This window comes from Balaenoptera acutorostrata, chromosome 7, assembly GCF_949987535.1.
Source record: "Balaenoptera acutorostrata chromosome 7, mBalAcu1.1, whole genome shotgun sequence".
Lineage (NCBI taxonomy): Eukaryota > Metazoa > Chordata > Mammalia > Artiodactyla > Balaenopteridae > Balaenoptera > Balaenoptera acutorostrata.
The window spans coordinates 99,151,424-99,172,066 of NC_080070.1; the positions used below are offsets into that span (position 1 = coordinate 99,151,424).

General features: G+C 39.9%; 1 protein-coding gene and 1 long non-coding RNA gene across 5 annotated transcripts in view; one reads left to right on the plus strand and one right to left on the minus strand.

Annotated features, from left to right (window-relative positions):
• The window catches only part of LHFPL3 (LHFPL tetraspan subfamily member 3), a 555,860-nt gene extending 543,077 nt beyond the window's left edge, over nt 1-12,783 (plus strand). For 2 of the 3 annotated variants that reach the window (XM_007177308.3, XM_007177309.3), the window contains exon 4: nt 10,441-12,783. Coding sequence is in view for 1 of the 3 variants with exons in the window: in XM_007177307.2 (XP_007177369.1) it covers nt 10,441-10,469 (29 nt within the window). In the remaining 2 variants the exon portion in view is untranslated. The remainder of the gene's footprint in view (nt 1-10,440) is intronic. The other variant, XM_007177307.2, reaches the window with a different exon arrangement.
• Nucleotides 2,505-20,643, minus strand: part of LOC102998604 (uncharacterized) — a 99,833-nt gene continuing 81,694 nt past the window's right edge. The window contains exons 2-4 of one of the 2 annotated variants that reach the window (XR_009008774.1): nt 4,513-4,655; nt 3,930-4,094; nt 2,505-3,852 (exon numbers count right to left, since the gene is read on the minus strand). This is a non-coding gene — a long non-coding RNA (uncharacterized LOC102998604). Of the gene's footprint in view, nt 4,095-4,512; nt 4,656-20,643 lie in introns of both variants that reach the window. The other variant, XR_450560.2, reaches the window with a different exon arrangement.

Here is a 20,643-nt window from a genome sequence, read left to right on the forward strand (position 1 = left end):
TCCTCTGGCTGCCTTGTCTTATCTTCTACTGACCCAGTTGGCTTTCCTACTTCAGAACAGGTTTCTAATGCCTTACATCAGTGAGAGAGAGCATGGCAAATTGAGAGATGTGTGACATTGTATGGAGGAGGCAGCGTGGGGTACAGCAGTACTTTTCACACTAGATTCCATGAATCCTTGGAGAGCTGCAGAGGTGTGATATAGAGGAGGGACAGGGGAAGAGGGGAAAGATTGGGCAGAGTGGGGTTCTGGGCCCTTGATCGGGGCAGCTGCCCTGAGTTCTGTTTCATGTGTAGAACTGGAATTCCTAAAAGATTCACTTGAAAAAAGTGTTTCACTGGGGAGAAAAAATGAAAAACTAGTGGAGAAAGAACATCACTCTAGGTCAGAAGAAGGCTAATTCAAGTCTTCAGCTAACTAGCTGGATGACTTTGGGCAATTTCATTTCTCTAGGTCTCAGAGTGCTTACCTGCAAAAAAAAAAGGGTGGGGAGGGGTGGAGGTTAGCCTTGTTGACACCTGTCTTAGTCTGTTAGGACTGCCATAACAAAATACCACAGACTGGGTGGCTTCAACAAAAGTATATTTTCTCACAGTTCTGGAGGCTGGAAGTCTAAGATCAAGATGTGGGCAGGTTTGATTTCTCCTGAAGCCTCTCCCCTTGGCTTGCAGATGGCCGTCTTCTTTCTGTGTCCTCACATGGCATTTTTTACATGCAAGCACACCCCTGGTGTCACTTTCTCTTCTTTCTCCTGGCATTTTCTGACCCGCCCCTTCTCTCTTTTGGTCCCCATTTTGCGCCAGTCATCCATTAACCCAGCCTGCCTAGTCCTGCTAGACAGTGAGCTCTGTGAGTGCAAGGGCTGCTTCTGATAGTCCCCTGTGTCCCAGGCACCCAGTACACAGCAGATGCTCAGCAAATCTCAGATGTTTCTTGAAAGGAGCCTTAGGCATTGTTATGGACTGACTTGTATCCCCCCAAATTCATACGTGGAAGCCTTAACCCCCAGTATGACTGTATTTGGAGATATGGCCTTTCAGGAGGTAATTAAGGTTAAATGAGGTCATAAGGGTGGGGCCCTAATCCTATAGGACTAGTGTTTTGAGATGAGATGTGAGACATGAGAGGGGTTCGGCACTTAGAGAACTGGAGAAAGGGCATTTCGGCAGAAGGGGCAGAGGCCTGGAGAGTTCCTTCCGAGACCCGCAGGTCACATTCAGGAGGCCAGAGCACAGTCTGAAGTGGGGAACCCATGAGGAGAGACTGTGGTGGTGAGGCCACGGGAGGCCTCCTGGGCAGTGCTGAGCACATGGATTTATCTGACAGCAAAGGGTCACCTCTACAAAGTTCTATGCTGAAGAACAGTCCACTCCTTTCTGCATTTTAAAAAGCTCTAATGTTCTGCAGTTCAGCTGTTCTCTGTCCCTTCCGTACCGCTGTGTCATTTGTGGCTAACTGATGTCAGCCAATCAGTGATGGATTACACATTTGCTAAACGCATTAGGTCTTTTTTTATATATATACAATTTCTAACGGTTACTTTCCATTTACAGTTATTACAAAATATTGGCTATATTCCCTGTGTTGTGCAACACATCCTTGGGCCTGTCTTACACCCAGTAGGTTGTACCTCCCACTCCCCCACCCCTGTATGGCACCCCCCCCACCGGCAACCACTGGCTTGTTCTCTGTGTCTGTGAGTCGGCTGCCTTTTTGTTATATTCACTAGTTTGTTGTATTTTTTAGATTCCACATATAAGTGATATCGTACAGTATTTGTCTTTCTCTGTCTGACGTATTTCACTTAACATAATGCCCTCCACATCCATCCATGTTGCATATGCATTAGTTCTTGATTTCTCCTCTGACAGGGGCTACTGTGTGTGTGTGTGTGTGTGTGTGTGTGAATTAGATCTTGATTATAAACTGCCTTATGGACTCTGTGGTCCACTTCCCTTTGGTCTAGAGAGGAAGCATACATCATACTTGAATGTCTTATTTCATTACAACCCACACCCATATGGATAATTAGGATCAAGACCGTTAAATTTGTGGTAATAAACGCATGTGAAGCCTCATGACCTTGAACTCTGTCTGCTAAAGACTCACTCAAGACCATAGGTCCACATCCTAAGAAACAAAAGCCTCACCACTTCCTGAAGGAGAGGATGAGTTTATGATTTTAGAGAGTTGTGCCTTACCATAATTTCATAGAAGCTTGTAGAGTAGTTAGAAAGAAGAAAGGGGAGCATCATTTGGGCTTTAATAGGTAATTGTTAGTAAAGCCCTTTTTAACAAAACTGATTCTAGCACTCTCTGAGAAATTTTCAAAAGACATTTCCTTCCCTATTGTAACTTCTGTCCTGCACAAATAGAGATATATCAATATACATTGTCTGGGTAATATGATTAAAAACAAAATCTTCCCCCAACCCAGAAAATCTCTCCATAAAAGTAGTAGAAAAGGAAAAGAGTTTTATTATTGAATAAGCATTAAACCAGAATGTGGTGCACATCACAGGCAATCTGCAAAGACAGAATGAAGTTACACATTTTTGTAGGGCCGAGCAGATATAACCCATTACACACATGTTTTCAGGATAGTTCATGAAATGCAAAGGCAACACAATTATGAAAAATTTGTAATTTCTGTGCACGGAAGAGTGCTTAGAAGTCACTAAGGCAGGGATGATGTAGTAAGATTGACACCCAATCTATGAGTTCTCGTGAAATACACTAAGAATGAAGGTACTACACTCTCCCCCTCTGACGGGCGTGTCTTTGGACTTCATTATTAAAAGCCTTTCAACCTGTGTAAAGTGCGGAATGGCTTCCTGTTAAAACCGGACGGTGAATATTGTTAGGACTGATAAGTCAGCACCACATTCTATTCTCAACATGCTGGGGGGAGCCTACCAGTAATTGTGCCTGTTTCCTTGCTTTTACTAGATTCTACAGTATTCCTTCAGGGGGACAAGGGGAGGAAGAAGACAAAAGAGATGTTCATGAATTAACAATCGAAATTCCTCCTCATGAATTATTTATTTCCTAGGAAAGGTCATATGAGATAGTGTTGTGCCTGATGTCAAGGGTGAATTGTCCCTTGCACACAGGAATAGTGCAAGGTCACCAGGACCTGATCCTTAGGCCATTTTCAGCCCCGTCTCAGCAAAGCTTTGTGTGAGGAGTCAGAAAAACAGTTTGAACAGTTATCCTCCAACTCTCCTGTGTTCAAATCAGTCTGTCAGATGGAAATGAAGTTGGAAGAGACAGACAGAAAGAAAAAGAGAGATAAAGAAAGGCAGAGAATATAAAGGCTAAAAAATAGGAGAAGCTAGGTGAAGAAAGGAAAAAGAAAATGTACTAGGTCTGTCTCAGGTTGTACATTTTTCATTTCTTAGCTACCTCTCTGTGTATTTATATTTTTTTTAAAATTATTGTGACAACCAAGTGCTAAAATCTCTATTTGTAGGTTCAGGATGGGAGAACCCCTCCCCCGCCTCAGCTCCCTCTGCCCAGCTCTTTAATGGAGGTGGAAGGAATTGAAAGCCCCCAAGAAGTCCACATTGAGGTTTCAGGTCACTGAGTACCTCCACCAGTCTCTCAAGATTTGCTTTGCTGGGTTTTTCATAGATTCCTGTGACTGGCTGGTTTTAGCCATTCATTCAACAAACAACTTTTGAGCACTTATTATATACCAAGCACATCACTGAGCTGAGAGTACAAAGATGAATAGGACACAGTCTCTCCTCAGGAAACTCATTCCAGGGCCTTGCATCTTAGAGTGTGGGACCAGCAGCAGCATCACCTGGGAGATTGTTAGAAATGCAGATTCCCAGGCTTCACCCCGACCTGCTGAATCAAAATCTGCATATTTAACAAGCTACGTGGGCAATTCTTAAACATATTGAAGTGTGAGAAGCACTGACCTAGTGGATTATTGGCGGGGGAGAGGGAGATGCTCTTCTGTTTCTTAATTCTTCCATTCGTTCAGCAAGTATTTGTTGATCACCTGCCATCAGGCTCAGGACTGGGAGCTGGCGGTGCACTCATGAGCAAGACAGAGGAGGTGCTGATGGCCTGGAGCTCACATTCTCATGGGGGAGAAAGGCAGAAAAGAAGAAAATACATGAGATAGTTAGAGATCATGTGTAGTGCTATGAAGCAAATAAACCGAAATATGATAGAAAGAAACCAAAATGAACTATGACAGGTAGGGTGGTGGAAGTCTTCAGGAGTAAGTTATTTCTATTTTGTATCTTGCTTTCTGTTCTAAAAATGTAAACATAGTCACTGGTCCTACATGAAAAGAGCCAAAGATTATAATACTTCGTCCTCCTTTCCTTTTCTCCCCACTCACCATCCCTCTGCCTCTGGCACTAGCCCTGAAACTATAGATTCCACCTAGCACGTACAGTCACAGCCAGGCCCATTGAAAACTCCAGGCTGCAAGCAACTAAGAATTTGGATGCAAGCTGAATTATAAAGCCCAGAAAGAAGTACTGGTGTTACCTTTCTGGTTGGTGTAAAAAGGCATTAGAGAATATCGAAGGGCTGGTAACTGGTGTGTAGCTTCCTATCTCACTGTTTTCTTGCATCACTGCAGTCAGGGGCCAGAGAGCGTGCTGATGGGGATTGATGAGTGGGAGGGTGGCCTGCAAGTAAAGATGAGCAATGGGCATATATCGATACGTGCAATCACAACGAATTCAGACCTTCTCATCACCTACAGTGCTGGTGTGAATCAACCTGCAACAATCAGTGTTAGGCCTGAGTTCAGCCCAAAAGTATATTGTGAGCATGCATTTATTTTCAGCACAGATCCTAATGCCCTACAGTTAGACCACCTGAGGGACAAACCAATGATTGCCCAAAGAGAGGCTATGGATAGACCAGTAGGTGGAGGACGGGGTTTCAGGTATTGCTCCTCTAGAAATTATGTGTCAGGAAGGAACGCACAAGTCAAAGATGGTGCACTCTTCCTGACCTGTGAGCACTGTGCCAGCTGTCTAGCTGTTCATGTCATTTACAGTGTATTTAATGCAGCAAATCCAAACCACAGGCAGAGAAAGGGCATCTGCCCACTGTTCCAGTTATCTCTTGCTGCATGACAAACTATCCCAAAATTTAGTGGCTTAAAACTTTGTCAAAGTTTTGTTGAAAAAACTCACACCCATTAGGATGGCTACTAACAACCAGTTTTATTATATGTCACAATTGTGTGGATCAGGAATTCGGGAAGGGTTTAGCTGAGCAGTTCTTCTGCTCCGTGTAGCATCAACTAGGGTCACTCTGTGGCATTTGGCAGGTAGATCAGTAGTATGGAGGGTCCAAGAAGGCTTCATGCATAGGCGGGGCCCTTGCAGGAATGGCTGGGAAGGTGGGCTCAGCCAGGCCATTCTCCCTCTCCACATACTACCAAGGCCTCTCCATGTGGTCACTCCAGCAGGGGAATCAGAAACTGCCAGTTCTCTAAAGGTTCTCAACATCACTAATCATCAGAGAAATGCAAATCAAAACCACAGTGAGATATCACCTCACACCCATTAGGATGGCTAGTCTCAAAAAAGCAGAAAATAACAAGTGTCAGAGAGATGTGAAGAAATTGGAAACTTTGTGCACCGTAGGTGGGACTGTAAAATGGTGCAATAGAAAACAGTATGGAGGTTCCTCAAAAAATTAAAAACAGAACTACCATGTGATCCAGCAATCCCACTTCTGGGTATATATCCAGAAGCATTGAAAGCAGGGTCCTGAGGAGGTATTTGCACACCCACATCATAGCAGCACTATGCACAATACCCAAGAGGTGGAAGCAGCCCAGATGTCCATCAGCAGATGAATGGATAAACTCAGTGTGGTACATACATATAATGGAATATTATTCCACCTTAAGAAGGAAGGAAATCCTGTCACAGGTTACAACGTGGCTGAACCTTGAGGACATTATGCTAAGTAAAATATACCAGTTGCAAAAAGACAAATACTGCATGATTCCACTTAAAGGAGCTATCTAAAGGCATCAAATTCATAGAAACAGAAAGCAGAATGGTGGTTACTAAGGGATGGGGGTATGTTACCAAGAGAAAGGGGGATGTTGTGTAATGGGTATGGAATTTCAGATTTGCAAGATGGAAAGTCCTGGAGATCTGTTTCACAACAATGTGAATATACTGAACACTACTGGACTGTAAACTTCAAAATGGTTGAGATGGTAAATTGTATTTTTTTTTTTTTATAAATTTATTTATTTATTTTCGGCTGTGTTGGGTCTTCGTTTCTGTGCAAGGGCTCTCTCTAGTTGCGCCGAGCGGGGGCCACTCTTCATCGCGGTGCGCGGGCCTCTCACTATCGCGGCCTCTCTTGTTGAGGAGCACAGGCTCCAGACGCGCAGGCTCAGTAGTTGTGGCTCACGGGCCCAGTTGCTCCGCGGCCTGTGGGATCTTCCCAGACCAGGGCTCGAACCCGTGTCCCCTGCGTTGGCAGGCGGATTCTCAACCACTGCACCACCAGGGAAGCCCCGGTAAATTATATTTTATGTGTTTTTCTTTTACCACGTTAAAAAATAAACCACCAGTACTCTTAAAGCCCAGATTGAAGGGGAGGGGAGCATAGACCCCCATCTCTCAAGGAGAGGAAAGGCAGAGAATCTGCAGCCAGCTCTACCCTGCCACACCCGCTGTGGGGCAGATCCTGTCTACACCACCTGAGGGTGTAGATGGTGAGATGTTATTTCCAGGGGACTGTATTCAACCTCCCAGAGATGAAGGGTGTCAGAAGGCACTATCAGAGGTGGGCACAGTTTGAAACAATAGAGTGAGAGAAAATGACTAAGCTTGTATAGCCGATGAGAAAAAATGGCCTGGAATTCTGCCCTTACTCATTTTCACAACAAAGATTCAGCAAGCTATTCTGCTAAAAGCCTGACCACCCCCACGAAGCATTTTTCTCACTTAGACAGTGCCTGCCCCTCAGCTCTCCTGACAGTGGGAGCTCCAAGCCCTAACTGAATAGGTCGGATAGGAACAATACGCAGAAGCAGATCACAGGAGACCTTTCAAAGCCGGCAAACACATAGAAAATTCAGCGACACCACAGCATTTAGACAGCCTGGACAATGTGGCCGTTATAAATGCTGCTCTCATGAGCAGCGATTCAAATGACAGCTTCGTAAAGGGTTTGCAAAGAGCCCTTTGGAAATGAAACATGGGCGACTCGGAGCCCATGACGTGTTACAAGGACAAACCCAGCTGAACAAAGATCCACAGCAGCATTGAATGACTTATTTATTCAGCCCTGCTCTGTACAAACCTGGGAGAAGATGACAGCTTTTAAATCGCCTCCCCTGAGCTATGCAACATCCATGGTGCGTGGGAAATGTTAGCAAAAGTTTTGAAAAAAGCAGAATGTTTTACAAAGCGAAGATCACAGTGTAACCATGCTAATGCTGCCACCAAATTCTGCAAACGGCCCTGGTGTCTCAGAATTATTAGGCAGAAGGAGTGACAGTAACATCTGGAGAGGGAAACCCTGCCCTTTATCCTATTCCACCTGCTGGCTTCACACGTCTGTTTGAAGGGCTAGCCCCTTCCAGGCTTTCAGGTGGAAAATTCTTTGTGCAGGCCATTTAAGTGATTGCTGTAGAATTCTAATTGTACTCCTTTGGCAAAGTGTTGTCCTGGTCTTGTATAAGGAGTGTTGGTGTTCTGATCAACCCTGGAACACAGGTGCTGGTTCTTTTAGCCTAGCACAGGCTGCAGAATTCTCACATGCCCCAGGGTTCCTGTTGCGTGGTGGCGTCGCGCACTAGGAAGAAGGAATACACAGTGGGAGCCATGTCTGAGTAGCCCCAGCCCAGCCAGCTTTCCCAGGAGGCCTCCTACAGGGCAGCCCGTGCTTGCAGCAGGACTGGCGCTAGGGTGAGGCAGATGAGGAGCCTAGCACGCAGAATTTAAGGAGGCCCTCGCCCTGCATTGGCACGACCCTGAGAGTGAGCGCCTCCTTAAATCTCACACCTGAGGAGCCCCACTTGCCTCCCCTAGTCCAGGCGTGGCTTGCAGGCTTCACTCTCTCTTTTCCCATTCACTCTTCAGTTCCCCACCCAAGGTCAGTACTGGGGGTGGGGAGTATAGTCCCAATGTGGATAGTGGTCAACAAAGAAGAGAACTGAAAGAAGGAAGGGCTGAGTAATCGATGGTGAGATGACAGCGAGGGATCCAGTGAGGCATTTGGCTACCCGGAGGCTACCCGTGACCCAAGACCAAAGCAGATCCGGGAAGGGTTGGTGATGAATGACTTGTCCTGGTCTGCTCCTCCGCCATGGGCCCAGATGGTGGGGCATAAACAGGAAACCCTGTGAGACTGGCCACAGAGGTTCCCTTCCTACAAGAAGGCTCAGGATCTTCCCAGGGAGGTGCCTACCCTGTAGGAAGCTCCCTTCTCCCCAGGCTTGGGTGTCAGAACTAAAGCCCTGATCTAAAGCCCTTCCACCCCTGTTTGCTCTCTTCCCAGCCCAATGAGATGTTATAAAGCCAAATCAGGCAGCTTAGAGCTGGGGAAAGAGAAAGCCAGAGTCTCTGTTTCCGAGATGCTAACAAATGGTTCACACCACGTCAGGCTTTTCTATCATGAAATCAGGGGTCTATTCATTTGCCAACCTCAAGACAATGGGGACTCCCTCTGGCCTCCCTCTTGCCCTACATCACACAGGTATAGTCCTGAGAAGTGCACTTCCCGGGACTACCTTCTCTTCCACACGCACGGCCACTTTTCATCGCCCATTTCCCTGTTCTCCTTCCTACACTTACAACCCCACTCCTCCTCCCCCTCCCCCTCCCCCACTAGCACCTTTCACAAATCTTACTTGAAAACCCAGGCATGCAGCTTTGTGGATTTTAAATAGAAAATTATGCAGAGTGAGTGAATTATGCCGGAGTAGTGGAATCATGGACCCACAAGCCCAACTTTGGATTCCATCGAGCAAGAGCACCTCCATGACACGGCAACAGAGACCACACAAAGTTCAGAAGTGCCTGTAGCACTGTGTAAAATCCACGGATGGCTTGCTTATGTTGCTTATCTGAAGAAGTCACTCTGCCAGCGTGATTCAAGCTCACAGAATCATTACAGACTAATCATCATTATGACATGATCATATTTCAATTATCCCCTATGTAGTCTGGGTACATTACAGCAACTTCTCTCACTGAGAGAAGTTCATTAAAAATCATAAAGTGCATTAAAATTTTTTAAAGCATGTTGGAAAACAACGAGGGGATAAATTCTAGAAACAACAACAGAATCTTTCAGAGGTTTCCCTAGCACTTATTCAAAAAGCATAATCTTGAGATGTGAAACGAGGACTAAAACTGAATATTAAGCTAATTGTTTTATTATAATTTCTGTTTCTAAGTGCCCTGTGATGCAAAACCCAACAGGCTGTTTTCTTGCAGCCCCAATCTGGCCAACTAGGTTCACTGACCCATCTTCACAATATATAACATGCCCTTAAGCCCTGGTTAACAGTGCCAAAGTCTATGAAAATCATCCAAAGAATGGAGTCGATCATACTGTTTGTGGTCTCTATCAATATAGGCACAGTCACTAATATGTTGGAGAAAAGGAAAAGCAGCCATCCCCTGAGCATTTGTCCTAAAGAAAGAATTTAAGAGAACACATAGTTTTATATGCAAAGATATTCATTATTGATACTAACAAAAGAAACAGAAACCTACCTACATATCTGACATTTGTGAAATCACTGAGAATGTAATATTGAGCGTGGACTGGAGAGGAATGAGAATGGAATGGAATATTGTGCAGTCATGAGAAACTGATGCTGATGATGCAGAGTGCAAACGCAGGAAATGTAATGTTTTTAATATAATGTTAAAAATGTCATCTATACTGTGATTCCTACTATACCAAATAAGTGCACATTTAGATAAGAAATAGAAAGAGACATGGGAAGAAAACCGTTCATGTCTCAAGGTGATTGGATCATGGATGATTCATCTTTATAATCATTCTTTTTGTAGCTGTTATAATGTTGATTGGATAATAAAGTAAAACTTGGAAGGAAAAGGAAAATACTCAAGGAGACATTTTCTGTGCCAGGCAGAAAAATCAATGATGCTTGGGATCATTTTGCCTTCTTCCTTGCTCTTTCAAAGCAGCCTGTAATCTTCACCCACACGTAGGGAATATGCATGTCTCGGTTATCAGGGGATCCCCTCACCAGGAAGACTGTGCTGTTTGTTTAATGGACCAGAAACCTCAAACTTTTCAGTCTTTTTTGATAACAAATCTAAAGTGCATTGGAACCATTTGTTGGTGTGGTTTTTCCGTGACAAATATGCACAAAAATCTTGACAGAAAATGATGCATTTCTTCTTTCTCTCTTTTGTCTTTCTCTTCCCTACCCCTTACCCCCTTCTGCAGTTCTGCTAAGCCAATATTCTCTAGAATGAGCACAAAACAAATCAAATAACAGCTAAACAAATTGAATAACAGCTTTTGTACATCAACATCGAGAAGGAAGACGCTTGGGAGAGATCAGAGTACCAAGATGGATATGGGCGAGAGTGAAGCATCCACTGTCAAAGCACCTTCTAAATCTAGATCGGCAGAGATGGGAGTGATTTTCTGGAAGGAGATGTGATCACGGATTAAACACCAGCTCATTGGAAACTATCATTGAATAAGAGCAGATAATATTCATGAGAAATCACATTCAGGAAATATTTTAAGGAAAAGGAATATAAATGTGCTAGAATTAATATGTAAAATATATATGTACCGAAGTTTGTAAACTGTCCTTTTTTAATCAAACAGAAAACAAAAAGCTTTAACCTTTAAAGATTATTTTAAAAAAGGCAGTCCATCCTAAATTATTCCTATTTCAATAGCCAAGAAGCTGATCAAGCATCAGTTATGGAGGAAGCATCTTAGAAAATGCCTGTGAATGTTTTCATAGGAGCCATGACCTTTGGTTCCCATGTCTGCCGTTCATTTATGTCACTGTGTAATTAGTTAAAACCACTCGGTTAAGAGATGTAACGCTTCAAACTTTTTACCAAGTCTGTGTTCAGTTTAATCTGTCTGTACACGTTATTACTGAGAAAGTGTTTCTGACATATACTATTACTCCATCAAGCTGTATATTACAGGAAGTACATCTTTACATCATAGTTTCCCGAGCAACGTAGATTTCCCTATCTTTCAGGAAACAGCATCAAGGAACTCTGAAAAATATAGAAAGCTCATTTTCACCTTGGATGCTTACATATAATGTATAGGCTGCTATCAAATAAACACTTTTTCTAATTCTCCCTAATATATGCATAGGAATTTAATATACTTTATAAATAGCATCTAAAATACCTTCTTTTTTTCTATTTCTTTGCCATACATAACATCAGAAATCCATATCCTTTCTTTCCCTTACTGACAGGCACTCATTTTTATTTTAAAAAAACACCATTCCATTAAACCCATTTCTAAATGATAGTAAGTGGTACTAACAAAATAAATAATAATTTAATAGCCTTAGAAATAAATGAATATAAACTTATACAGGTCAAAGAAACTTGATAGGAGTAAGTTGCCTTTTTGTTTACTAATGTTGGTTTCAAGAAAACTCAATTGTTTTTTAGTTGGTTGGCATTTAGAAGTAGTGACAAATGATCAGTTGTCTTCAACAGTGTTTTGCTCCCAGGCTTCCCCCACCATCACCCTCACCACGTATCCTGCCAATATGCAACAACAGAAAAATATTTAATATTGAAGTAGCCAATTGCTTGAGAACGAAAACAAGCTAAAACGTATGTGCGGGGTAATCAGTGTAAGCCAAACCATGTGCTATACCTGAGCAGAAAACATGAACATGTAGAATGCCTTCATTTTTAGACTCAAAATTAAGATCCAATTAGTATATATCACTGGAAGAGCAGACAGAGGATAATACAAGAAGAATCAAGCAAGATACAGATCATGGTTGTTTTCTCTTACCCTGTCTCTATTAGGACCACACTCCTAGTTTTGCCAAATGTTTCTGGTACTACATCTTTTCACCATAAATGAGATTATGTTTCAAATGGCTAAAAAGTATATTACAGATACAGTCAAATATGTGAAACTCAATTCACAAAGATATGGATTTTCTAAAGAACCAAATTAGGGGAATACTTATTATCTCTAAAGTATTAGCCGTTCTGGGAGTTATTTGTTGCTTTAAATATTAACTCTCCCACTGCATTCAAAACACCCTGCTTACTAAATTTAATTACACACAACTTTTCAAGAATTCATTTTTGATTTAAAGGGAGGTACCTCTCTACTTTATCTATAATGAAAATAGAAGGTATTGGCTTTCTCTAATCCATGTAAATTACAGATTCCACTGGGAGTCCTACAACACTAATAGTGGTGTTTATGAACATGAAAAAGTGCTTCCTACCCACATGCAGATGTTTTTAAGAAATTTTTTCCATACAACCTAAGTGTAATTTAGCATACCATAGTGCTCTGAAGATGGGTCATTGACAATGTACCATTTGTACATAGGTAATACACATGTAAGTCACTAAATGTTAAGTATACGAAGTATGTTTTTATCTTTTTTAAAAAAAGTGACTCCCTTTCTCATTCTGTTCTGTTGTATTGCGTCCAAAAGTTGTGTGTAATTTTTTTAAGGTCCAGGATATAAAGAAATTTGTTGGAATATCTGAATTTCTGTAAAAAATAAAAATAAGATTTTGTTATTTAAAAGATTGTTTGGTGGTGTGGCACACATTTGGTATATTCAGCATCTGTCTTTGTCCAGTGATCCAGTGACAGGTGATGATTTGACTGAAATAACTATCTTCGGAAAATCTCCTTGCTGTCAGATTCCATAATATTTGTCAACAGCAGACACTTATTGGATGTGCAGGACCCTCATCATGTGGAAAGCACGATTAACATCTTCAAAGCCTCTTCTCGCCAAGTATAGATACACCTCAAGCTAAATCTTTATAGACTCAGTGGAATGAAAGTGATAAATGAATAGCCAGACTGTTAAGTAAAACCTGACATGAAATATTCTGAAACATCCAATTAATTGCTCCATCTCGACTTCTGCATATTGAAAACAGCCACCTGTTCCTCAGACATGAGCGGCCCTTTCACAGTAGTTCATATTGAGTATGTGTTGTCTGGGTAGGTCCCAATGCCAGATCCTTCATTTACTGTATGACCCTAGACAACTCTAAGCCTCAGTGTCCTCACCTATTAAATGAACACAAATAGTAATGCCTGGGCCCCATAGTGTTGTTGTGAGGCTATAAATTAAGGTATAGTGCTGTGCTGGCGCTTGACTTGTAGGAAATACTCAAAGAATTTTAATTCCTTCCCTCCTACTATAGGCAAGACATTGAAGAAGAAAAGAAACGTAAAACACAGCCTCTGCTCTCAAAATGTCGAAGATAATTAGAGTAACATTTATGGGTAAGGATTGAAAACTCAATACCTTCCAGAGTCAGGGAGCTAAGTAAATTACCAGAGCAAAGCAAGCTGGGATGGGGAGATAATAGGAAGTAGTGGGCACTGTGGAGCACTGGAGAGCCTAGGTCTTGTCTAAAGAGATGACATTGCCAATACTCAGCTCTAATCATTCACCAAATATGCACTGAGTCGCTGCTGTGTGCCAGGAACTGTTCTAAACCCTGGGAGGATGGTGGCAAACCAGACAAACAAGGTCCCTGCTCTTGTAGGTCTCATGTTCTAGTAGGAAAAGAGATAATAAATGGGAAAATGTCAGTTAATGATAATAGGTACCCTAGAGGGAATTAAAACATGGTGATGAGATGCAGAAGTAGGGAGGTGAATCAAGGAAGACTGCTCTGAAAAGGTGGCATTTAAAGTGAGACCTGAATAATAAGAACAAGCCAGCCAGGGGGAGCCACTAGTGTAATGGCTCTAAGGCAGGAATAAGGTCACTACTCGTGAGGAGCAGCAAGGTGGCAGGGAGGGGATGTGAGCTGTGCCAGGAACCAGCTTCCGGTTTGGTAGGCCAGAATGGATGGTACATTTTTTAAGTGTTAGAGAAAGCCATTTGAGGGTCTTAATAGGAGAGAGATGGAAACCATCTTACATTTTTAAAAGATTACTCTTGGCTTCTGCTTCTAGCAGTATGACCTAGGTACTCTAAAAAGCCTTCCTCACATTATTCTACCAGGTCTTGGATAAATTACAATGAGCTTATTTTAATTTTTTTAAATTTTTTATTTTGTATTGGAGTATAGTTGATTTACAGTGTTGTGTTTCGGGTGTACAGCAAAGTGATTTAGTTACACATATTCACATATCTATTTTTTTTTTTTTTTTTTACTTTCAGTAAGATATAATTAAAAGGAGAAAAAATGAAATAATTTCACATCACTCCATGGAATACCACTCAGTGAAATAAACTACATTAATGAAAGTAGCTCTAGAAAATATTTTTCTTGACAATTTCTGTCAACACTGGTATAAACTTAATTATTATGATTGTATTTATAAGTATATATGCAAGACTCAGGAACTAAGTGATCACTTCATGCAGAGATGTAGAACAACTGTATTTCTATTCTTAGAAACAACAGGAACTTCATTTTTCATTTTAGCTGATGACAGCAATGTTCTTTTTTTTTTTTTTTGGTTAGATGATTTATTTTTTCAAATAGTTCACACAGTAATTAAGTTTATAAGTCCATATCTGTTCTTTTTCAGATTCTTTTCCCGTATAGGTTATTGCAGAGTATTGAGTAGAGTTCCCTGTGCTATATAGTAGGTGCTTGTTGATTATTTTATATATAGTAGGGTATGTATGTTAATCCCAACCTCCTAGTTTATCCCTCCCCCCACTTTCCCCTTTGGTAACCATAAGTTTGTTTTCTAAGTTGTGAGTCTGTTTCTGTTTTGTAAATAAGTTCATTTGTATCATTTTTTTTTAGATTCCACATATAAGTTATATCATATGACATTTGCCTTTCTCTGTCTGACTTACTTCACTTAGTACGATAATCTCTAGGTCTAACCATGTTGCCACAAATGGCATTATTTCATTCTTTTTTATGGCTGAGTAATATTCCATTGTATATATGTACCACATCTTCTTTATCCATTCATCTGTCAGTGGACATTTAGGTTGCTTCCGTGTCTTGGCTATTGTAAATAGTGCTGCAGTGAACATTGGGGTGTATGTATCTTTTTGAATTTTTAGTTTTTTAAGGAACCTCCATACTGTTCTCCATAGTGGCTGTACCAGTTTACATTCCCACCAACAGTGCAAGAGGGTTCCCTTTTCTCCACACCCTCTCCAGCATTTATTGCTTGTAGACTTCTTGATGATGGCCATTCTGACCGGTGTGAGATGATACCTCATTGTAGCTTTGATTTGCATTTCACTAATAATTAGCAATGTTGAGCATCTTTTCATGTGCCTGTTGGCCATTTGTATGTCTTCTTTGGAGAAGTGTCTATTTAGCCCTTCCACCCATTTTTTGATCAGGTTGTTTGTTGTTTTGATATTGAGCTGCATGAGCTATTTGTATGTTTGGGAGATTAATCCCTGTGGGTCACTTCATTTGCAAGTATTTTCTCCCATTCCATAGGTTGTCTTTCTGTTTTGTTTATGGTGTCCTTTGTTGTGCAAAAACTTTTAACTTTAATTACGTCCCATTTGTTTATTTTTGTTACAATGGGCTTATTTTTAATACACAGCTTGGCTTGCAAGGAAGTAAGAGAAATCCCAAAGTCATAAAAAAGAAAAAGAGTAAAAAGTAGCATGCAGTGTAAGCAAATGCAAAATCCATATATCAGAGTAGGGAATGGGAAGAGGCTAAGCCTTGGGCCACTGGAAATAGATGGGCTAAATTTGAGAACCTCACCCTAGACCAGGACATTTGAAGATGACCATAACCTTAGACAAGGGTGGCCTAGGAAGAATATTCATGCTAGCAAACCAAAGAAGCTTATCAAGAAGTCTGTCTCCACACTGATTCTAGATAGGGTGAAAAAGAAAAAGAGGAATAGTCACCCTCTGACATTTTTAACCCATGAAACTGGCCCCCTCTAGTCTGGAATTCAATCTTACACTCTCCTTATTATCAAAGAAACTCCAAACCAAGAAATCAAAGAACTTGCTAGAGCACTGGTAGCTGGCAGATCTCAGGCACACAGATCTCACCAATTATGTTCAACAAAGTAAGTGCTCACAATATTAAAATTACTAAACACACAAATAAACCATGAGACAGAATCATCAGAAATAATTAACAGATTTACTGTCCCAGAGATTTTAGATGTTGGAATTACTAGATAGAGAATATATATAATCATGTTTTATATGTAAAAGAAATAAAGGTGATTTCTAAAAAATAAAAAATATAAAGAATCGATTAGATACAACCCGATAGATTTGAAGCAAAATGCTTAGAATTGAAAAATATGATCCCTGAAATTTAAAATATGATTTGTAAATTAAATGTAAATTAGGTGTAATTGAAGAGGAAAGTTGTGAACTAGAAGACAAATCTAAAGAAATTTCCGAGAATGAAATACAGAAAGCCAAGGGGTTGGAAAATGAAAAGAGGCAAAGAATCAGGGAAGATATATGTGTCTAATCAGAGTTCCACTAGGAGAAATAAAAAAATGGAAAGACAATATTTGAATAGAAATTGTTTGAAAAATTTCCATAAATGATGAAAGATATGAATCCACACATATAGGAAGCATGATAGATATCAAGCAAGATAAATGAAAAGTAAATTCAAGCATGACAGTAAAAGTGTAGTCCAAAGTTAGAGGAACTACCATAAAAGTAACCAAAGAGAAATGTATACCACCTACAAAAGAACAATTTCTAGACTGATAATAAATACCAGAGACATTAGCATAATATATTCAAAGTGCTGAAGTAAAATAATTGTCAGTCTGAAACTGTGTTTCAGCAAAACTCGTTTATCTAATTAACTGTTTTTTAAAAAATTATAGTTGATGTACAGTATTATATAGCAAAACTCTTTTTTAAGACCAAAGATGGAATACAATCATTTTCAGATAAACGAAACCTAAGGAGATTTACTAGCAATAGACCAACACAGATAAAATTTCTGAAAATGAGTCAAGAAGTATGGTTTGAGGGACTTCCCTGGTGGCGCAGTGGTTAAGAATCTGCCTGCCAATGCGGGGGACATGGGTTTGAGCCCTGGTCTGGGAAGATCCCGTATGCCACGGAGCAACTAAGCCCATGTGCTACAACTGTTGAGCCTGTGCTCTAGAGCCTGCAAGCCACAACGACTGAGCCTGTGAGCCACAGCTACTGAAGCCTGCGTGCCTAGAGCCTGTGCTCCACAACAAGAGAAGCCACTGCAATGAGAAGACTGTGCACCGCAATGAAGAGTAGCCCCCGCTCACCACAACTAGAGAAAACCTGCGTGCAGCAACAAAGACCCAATGCAGCCAAAAATAAATAAATAAAATTAATTAATTAATTAAATTTTTAAAAAAGAAGTAAGGTTTGAGATTCAAAAAGGAATAGAGAGCAAAGAATTTGGGACATGTGAATAAATCTAAACAAACATTGTACAAATTAATAATAAAACATTAATTTGTGGAATAAAAAAAGAACTAAAATACTGGGTAACAATAACACGTAAATTAGGATGAGATAATCAGAGTTTAAGAAATGTGTATTAATTGGGAAGAGAGTTGAGATATAGATGAATAATAGCTCACAACTGATTGTTTATAATGCACCAGACATACGTAATAACTCAACCCTCGTAACACCCTTCTGAGTTAGATACTATAGTTATCCTCAGTTTACAGATAAAAGAAGTGGCACAGAGTTTAAATAATTTACCCAAGGTCACACAGCTAGTAAGCAAAGAGCTGGGTTCAAACCCAGGTAATATAACTCTAAAATGGATACACTATATAGTATTCTCTGTGCTGTTTTTAGAAAGTTAAAAATAAGTGATAAAAATTTTAAGTAAACAGTAGAAGATATAGTTTCAAAACAATGAGGGGAAGTGGAATAAGAAAGAAAAAAACACTAAATAAGTACAAAAGAAGGCCCTTCCCAAAAAACAAAAAAACAAAAAAGTAGAAAAAGCAGAGCAAATAAAATGCACAATGTAAGATAGAAAAAAATAAAACCAAATTAGAAAACGTAATAAACAGAAGTAGATTAAAATTAGTTAAAAGAGAGATTTTGAGATTGGATTTTTAAAAACCCATCAATATGCTGTTTACAAGAGACATATAAAACATAAGGGCACAGAAAAATTAAAAATAAAAAGTTCCTTATGTGCTACACCTCAATATTTTTAAATGTTAATATCCCACAAAGAAAATAACTATCAAACTTTCAATGAACAGATTATTTAAATCTCGTACACAATTATCCAGAGAACAGAAAGAAGCAGTGGTCCTACAGCTCACTCTGAGGACAGTTTGAAAAAGGAAAACTACAGGCCCCTCTGTAACCTAATAGGAACAGCATTCTAAAATATATCTATTTAAATCACCACATTAAGAGGCTAAAAGATAAAAACCATATGATTGCCTGATAAATGCAAAAAAAAATCATTTGATAAAGCTTAAAACCCGTCTATGATAATAAGAATTTTTACAAAAGTAGGAATGAGGACAGTTTTCCTTTACCTAAGAAACAATTTCTATCAAACAATATACTTTTACTTGGAATTATGACAGGTAAAAAGTAGTCCCTTAAAATAAAGAACAAGACAGATAAGCCCACCATCAGTACCTTTGTTGATACTGCATAATCTTGGCCAGCAGAGTACAACAAGAAATAGAAGTAAAAGGGATAAGAATATGAAAAGAAAAATGAAACTATCATCATTTTATGATTATAATTACTCTCATAAAAGATACAGGTAAAAATTATTAGAATCTATAAGAAATTAATTAAATGACTAGATTTAAGATCAAAATATAAACATCACATTTCTAAAAAAACAAAAACAAAACTGGGGAAGTAAAAGGGAAAAACTCAAGCATTTTTTTCTGCCTTTTCTGTATAAACTGTTCCATGGATAACGAACTATTAGGCAAAGGGAAGCATCTCATACAATTATTCAAAGTAATACATGAAAGGAAAATGGTAGAAATAGAATATCATCTTTTTGCAACCGACAATGAATTAATGAGTCTAAACATTAGGTATCAATGGCTGCTAATATTTTTTTAAAAGAGTGAAAACCAGACTTCCTGAAAAAAGAACATAAATGGATAAAACCTGAGCCTGATGAAGCATGGGGATCAAGCTGCCAATTTCTAAGAAATACAGAGGGCACAGGAACATGATGGACTATAGCATGAGTGTGCAACCAGCAAAATCCACACTGTAGAACTCTGTGTCCAACAGACTGAGTTTGCAGCAGATGAAGTGTAGGGAAAAGAAAGGATGGAGGGAGAATCCGTAGATTAAAAGAGACTTAAAAGACATAACAAGGTGTTTTTAAAAAAAAAAACAGGCAAGACTAAATTATAGGGTAAAAAAATGCAAGGGAGAGATTGCTATGAAAGACAGGATAGTGGTTATCTAGGGGGAAGAGAGAGAACTGTGAACTGCATGGGGCATATAGAGCGACTTCTGAGATGACAGGAAAAGTTGTTTCTTGACCTGGATAGTGGCTACAGTGTATCCATCTTATAGTTATCCACTAAGCTCTACATTTGTTTCATTTAGTGTTCTGTTTCTATGCTTTACTTTGCAATTTAGAAGTTTTTAAAATTTTTTTAAGAAGCTGTATTTCTCTATCACACAGCAAGCAATTAGAATACATAATTTCAAAAAAAAATATTATTAACTCATGATACCCAGGAATACATCTAGCAAAATATGTATAGAACCTTTATGGAAAAAATAATAAAACTTCAGTGAAAGACTTGAAAGAAAATATTTTTAAATATAGAGATACACATACTATATTCACTGATAGGAAAACTCATTAGCATTAAGATCTGATTCTCCCCAAATTGGTTGTTTTTGGGAGACAATTCTACATGAGCCTCTTGTGTTTCTGAAGGTCTTGTGCACAGAGACACTGACTGCTTTTATTCCAAGCTATCTTTTCAAGACTCTTTGTATAGCTAACAGCCTGGGAGGATAGAGACAGGGTCTCCCTCCAGAGCAAGAGAGTAGATTTTTTATTGTTCTCTAAAAAGATAAAGTCTCCCTCTGGGGCAAAGATCAGGCTGACTCATTGCCCATTATAAAAGATGCAGGTTCCCTAAGCTCAGTGTCCTCTCCGGTAATATAACCCGCTGGACTGCAGTTACCACCCAGCCCTCTTCTCATAGCCCTCTGTCTGGAAACACGGCAAGGGGAACCAACACCAACACGCTGCTTGCTGTGCTATGAGTAATAGATCCCGTCCTTCGCCTGTGACCCAGGAGTCTCGTGTGTTCTGCCAGCATCAGTGAGACTGTGGCAGGCTAACTTATTCATTTGCAAGTAGGATAAATCTCAGACCCTTCACAGTTCCTCATAGTTAACCACTTGGGAAAAAAAGAGAAATTAGATACCTACTTACGTTGTACACAAAAATCTACTCCATATGAATTAAGGACTTAACTGTGAAAAGCAAAAAT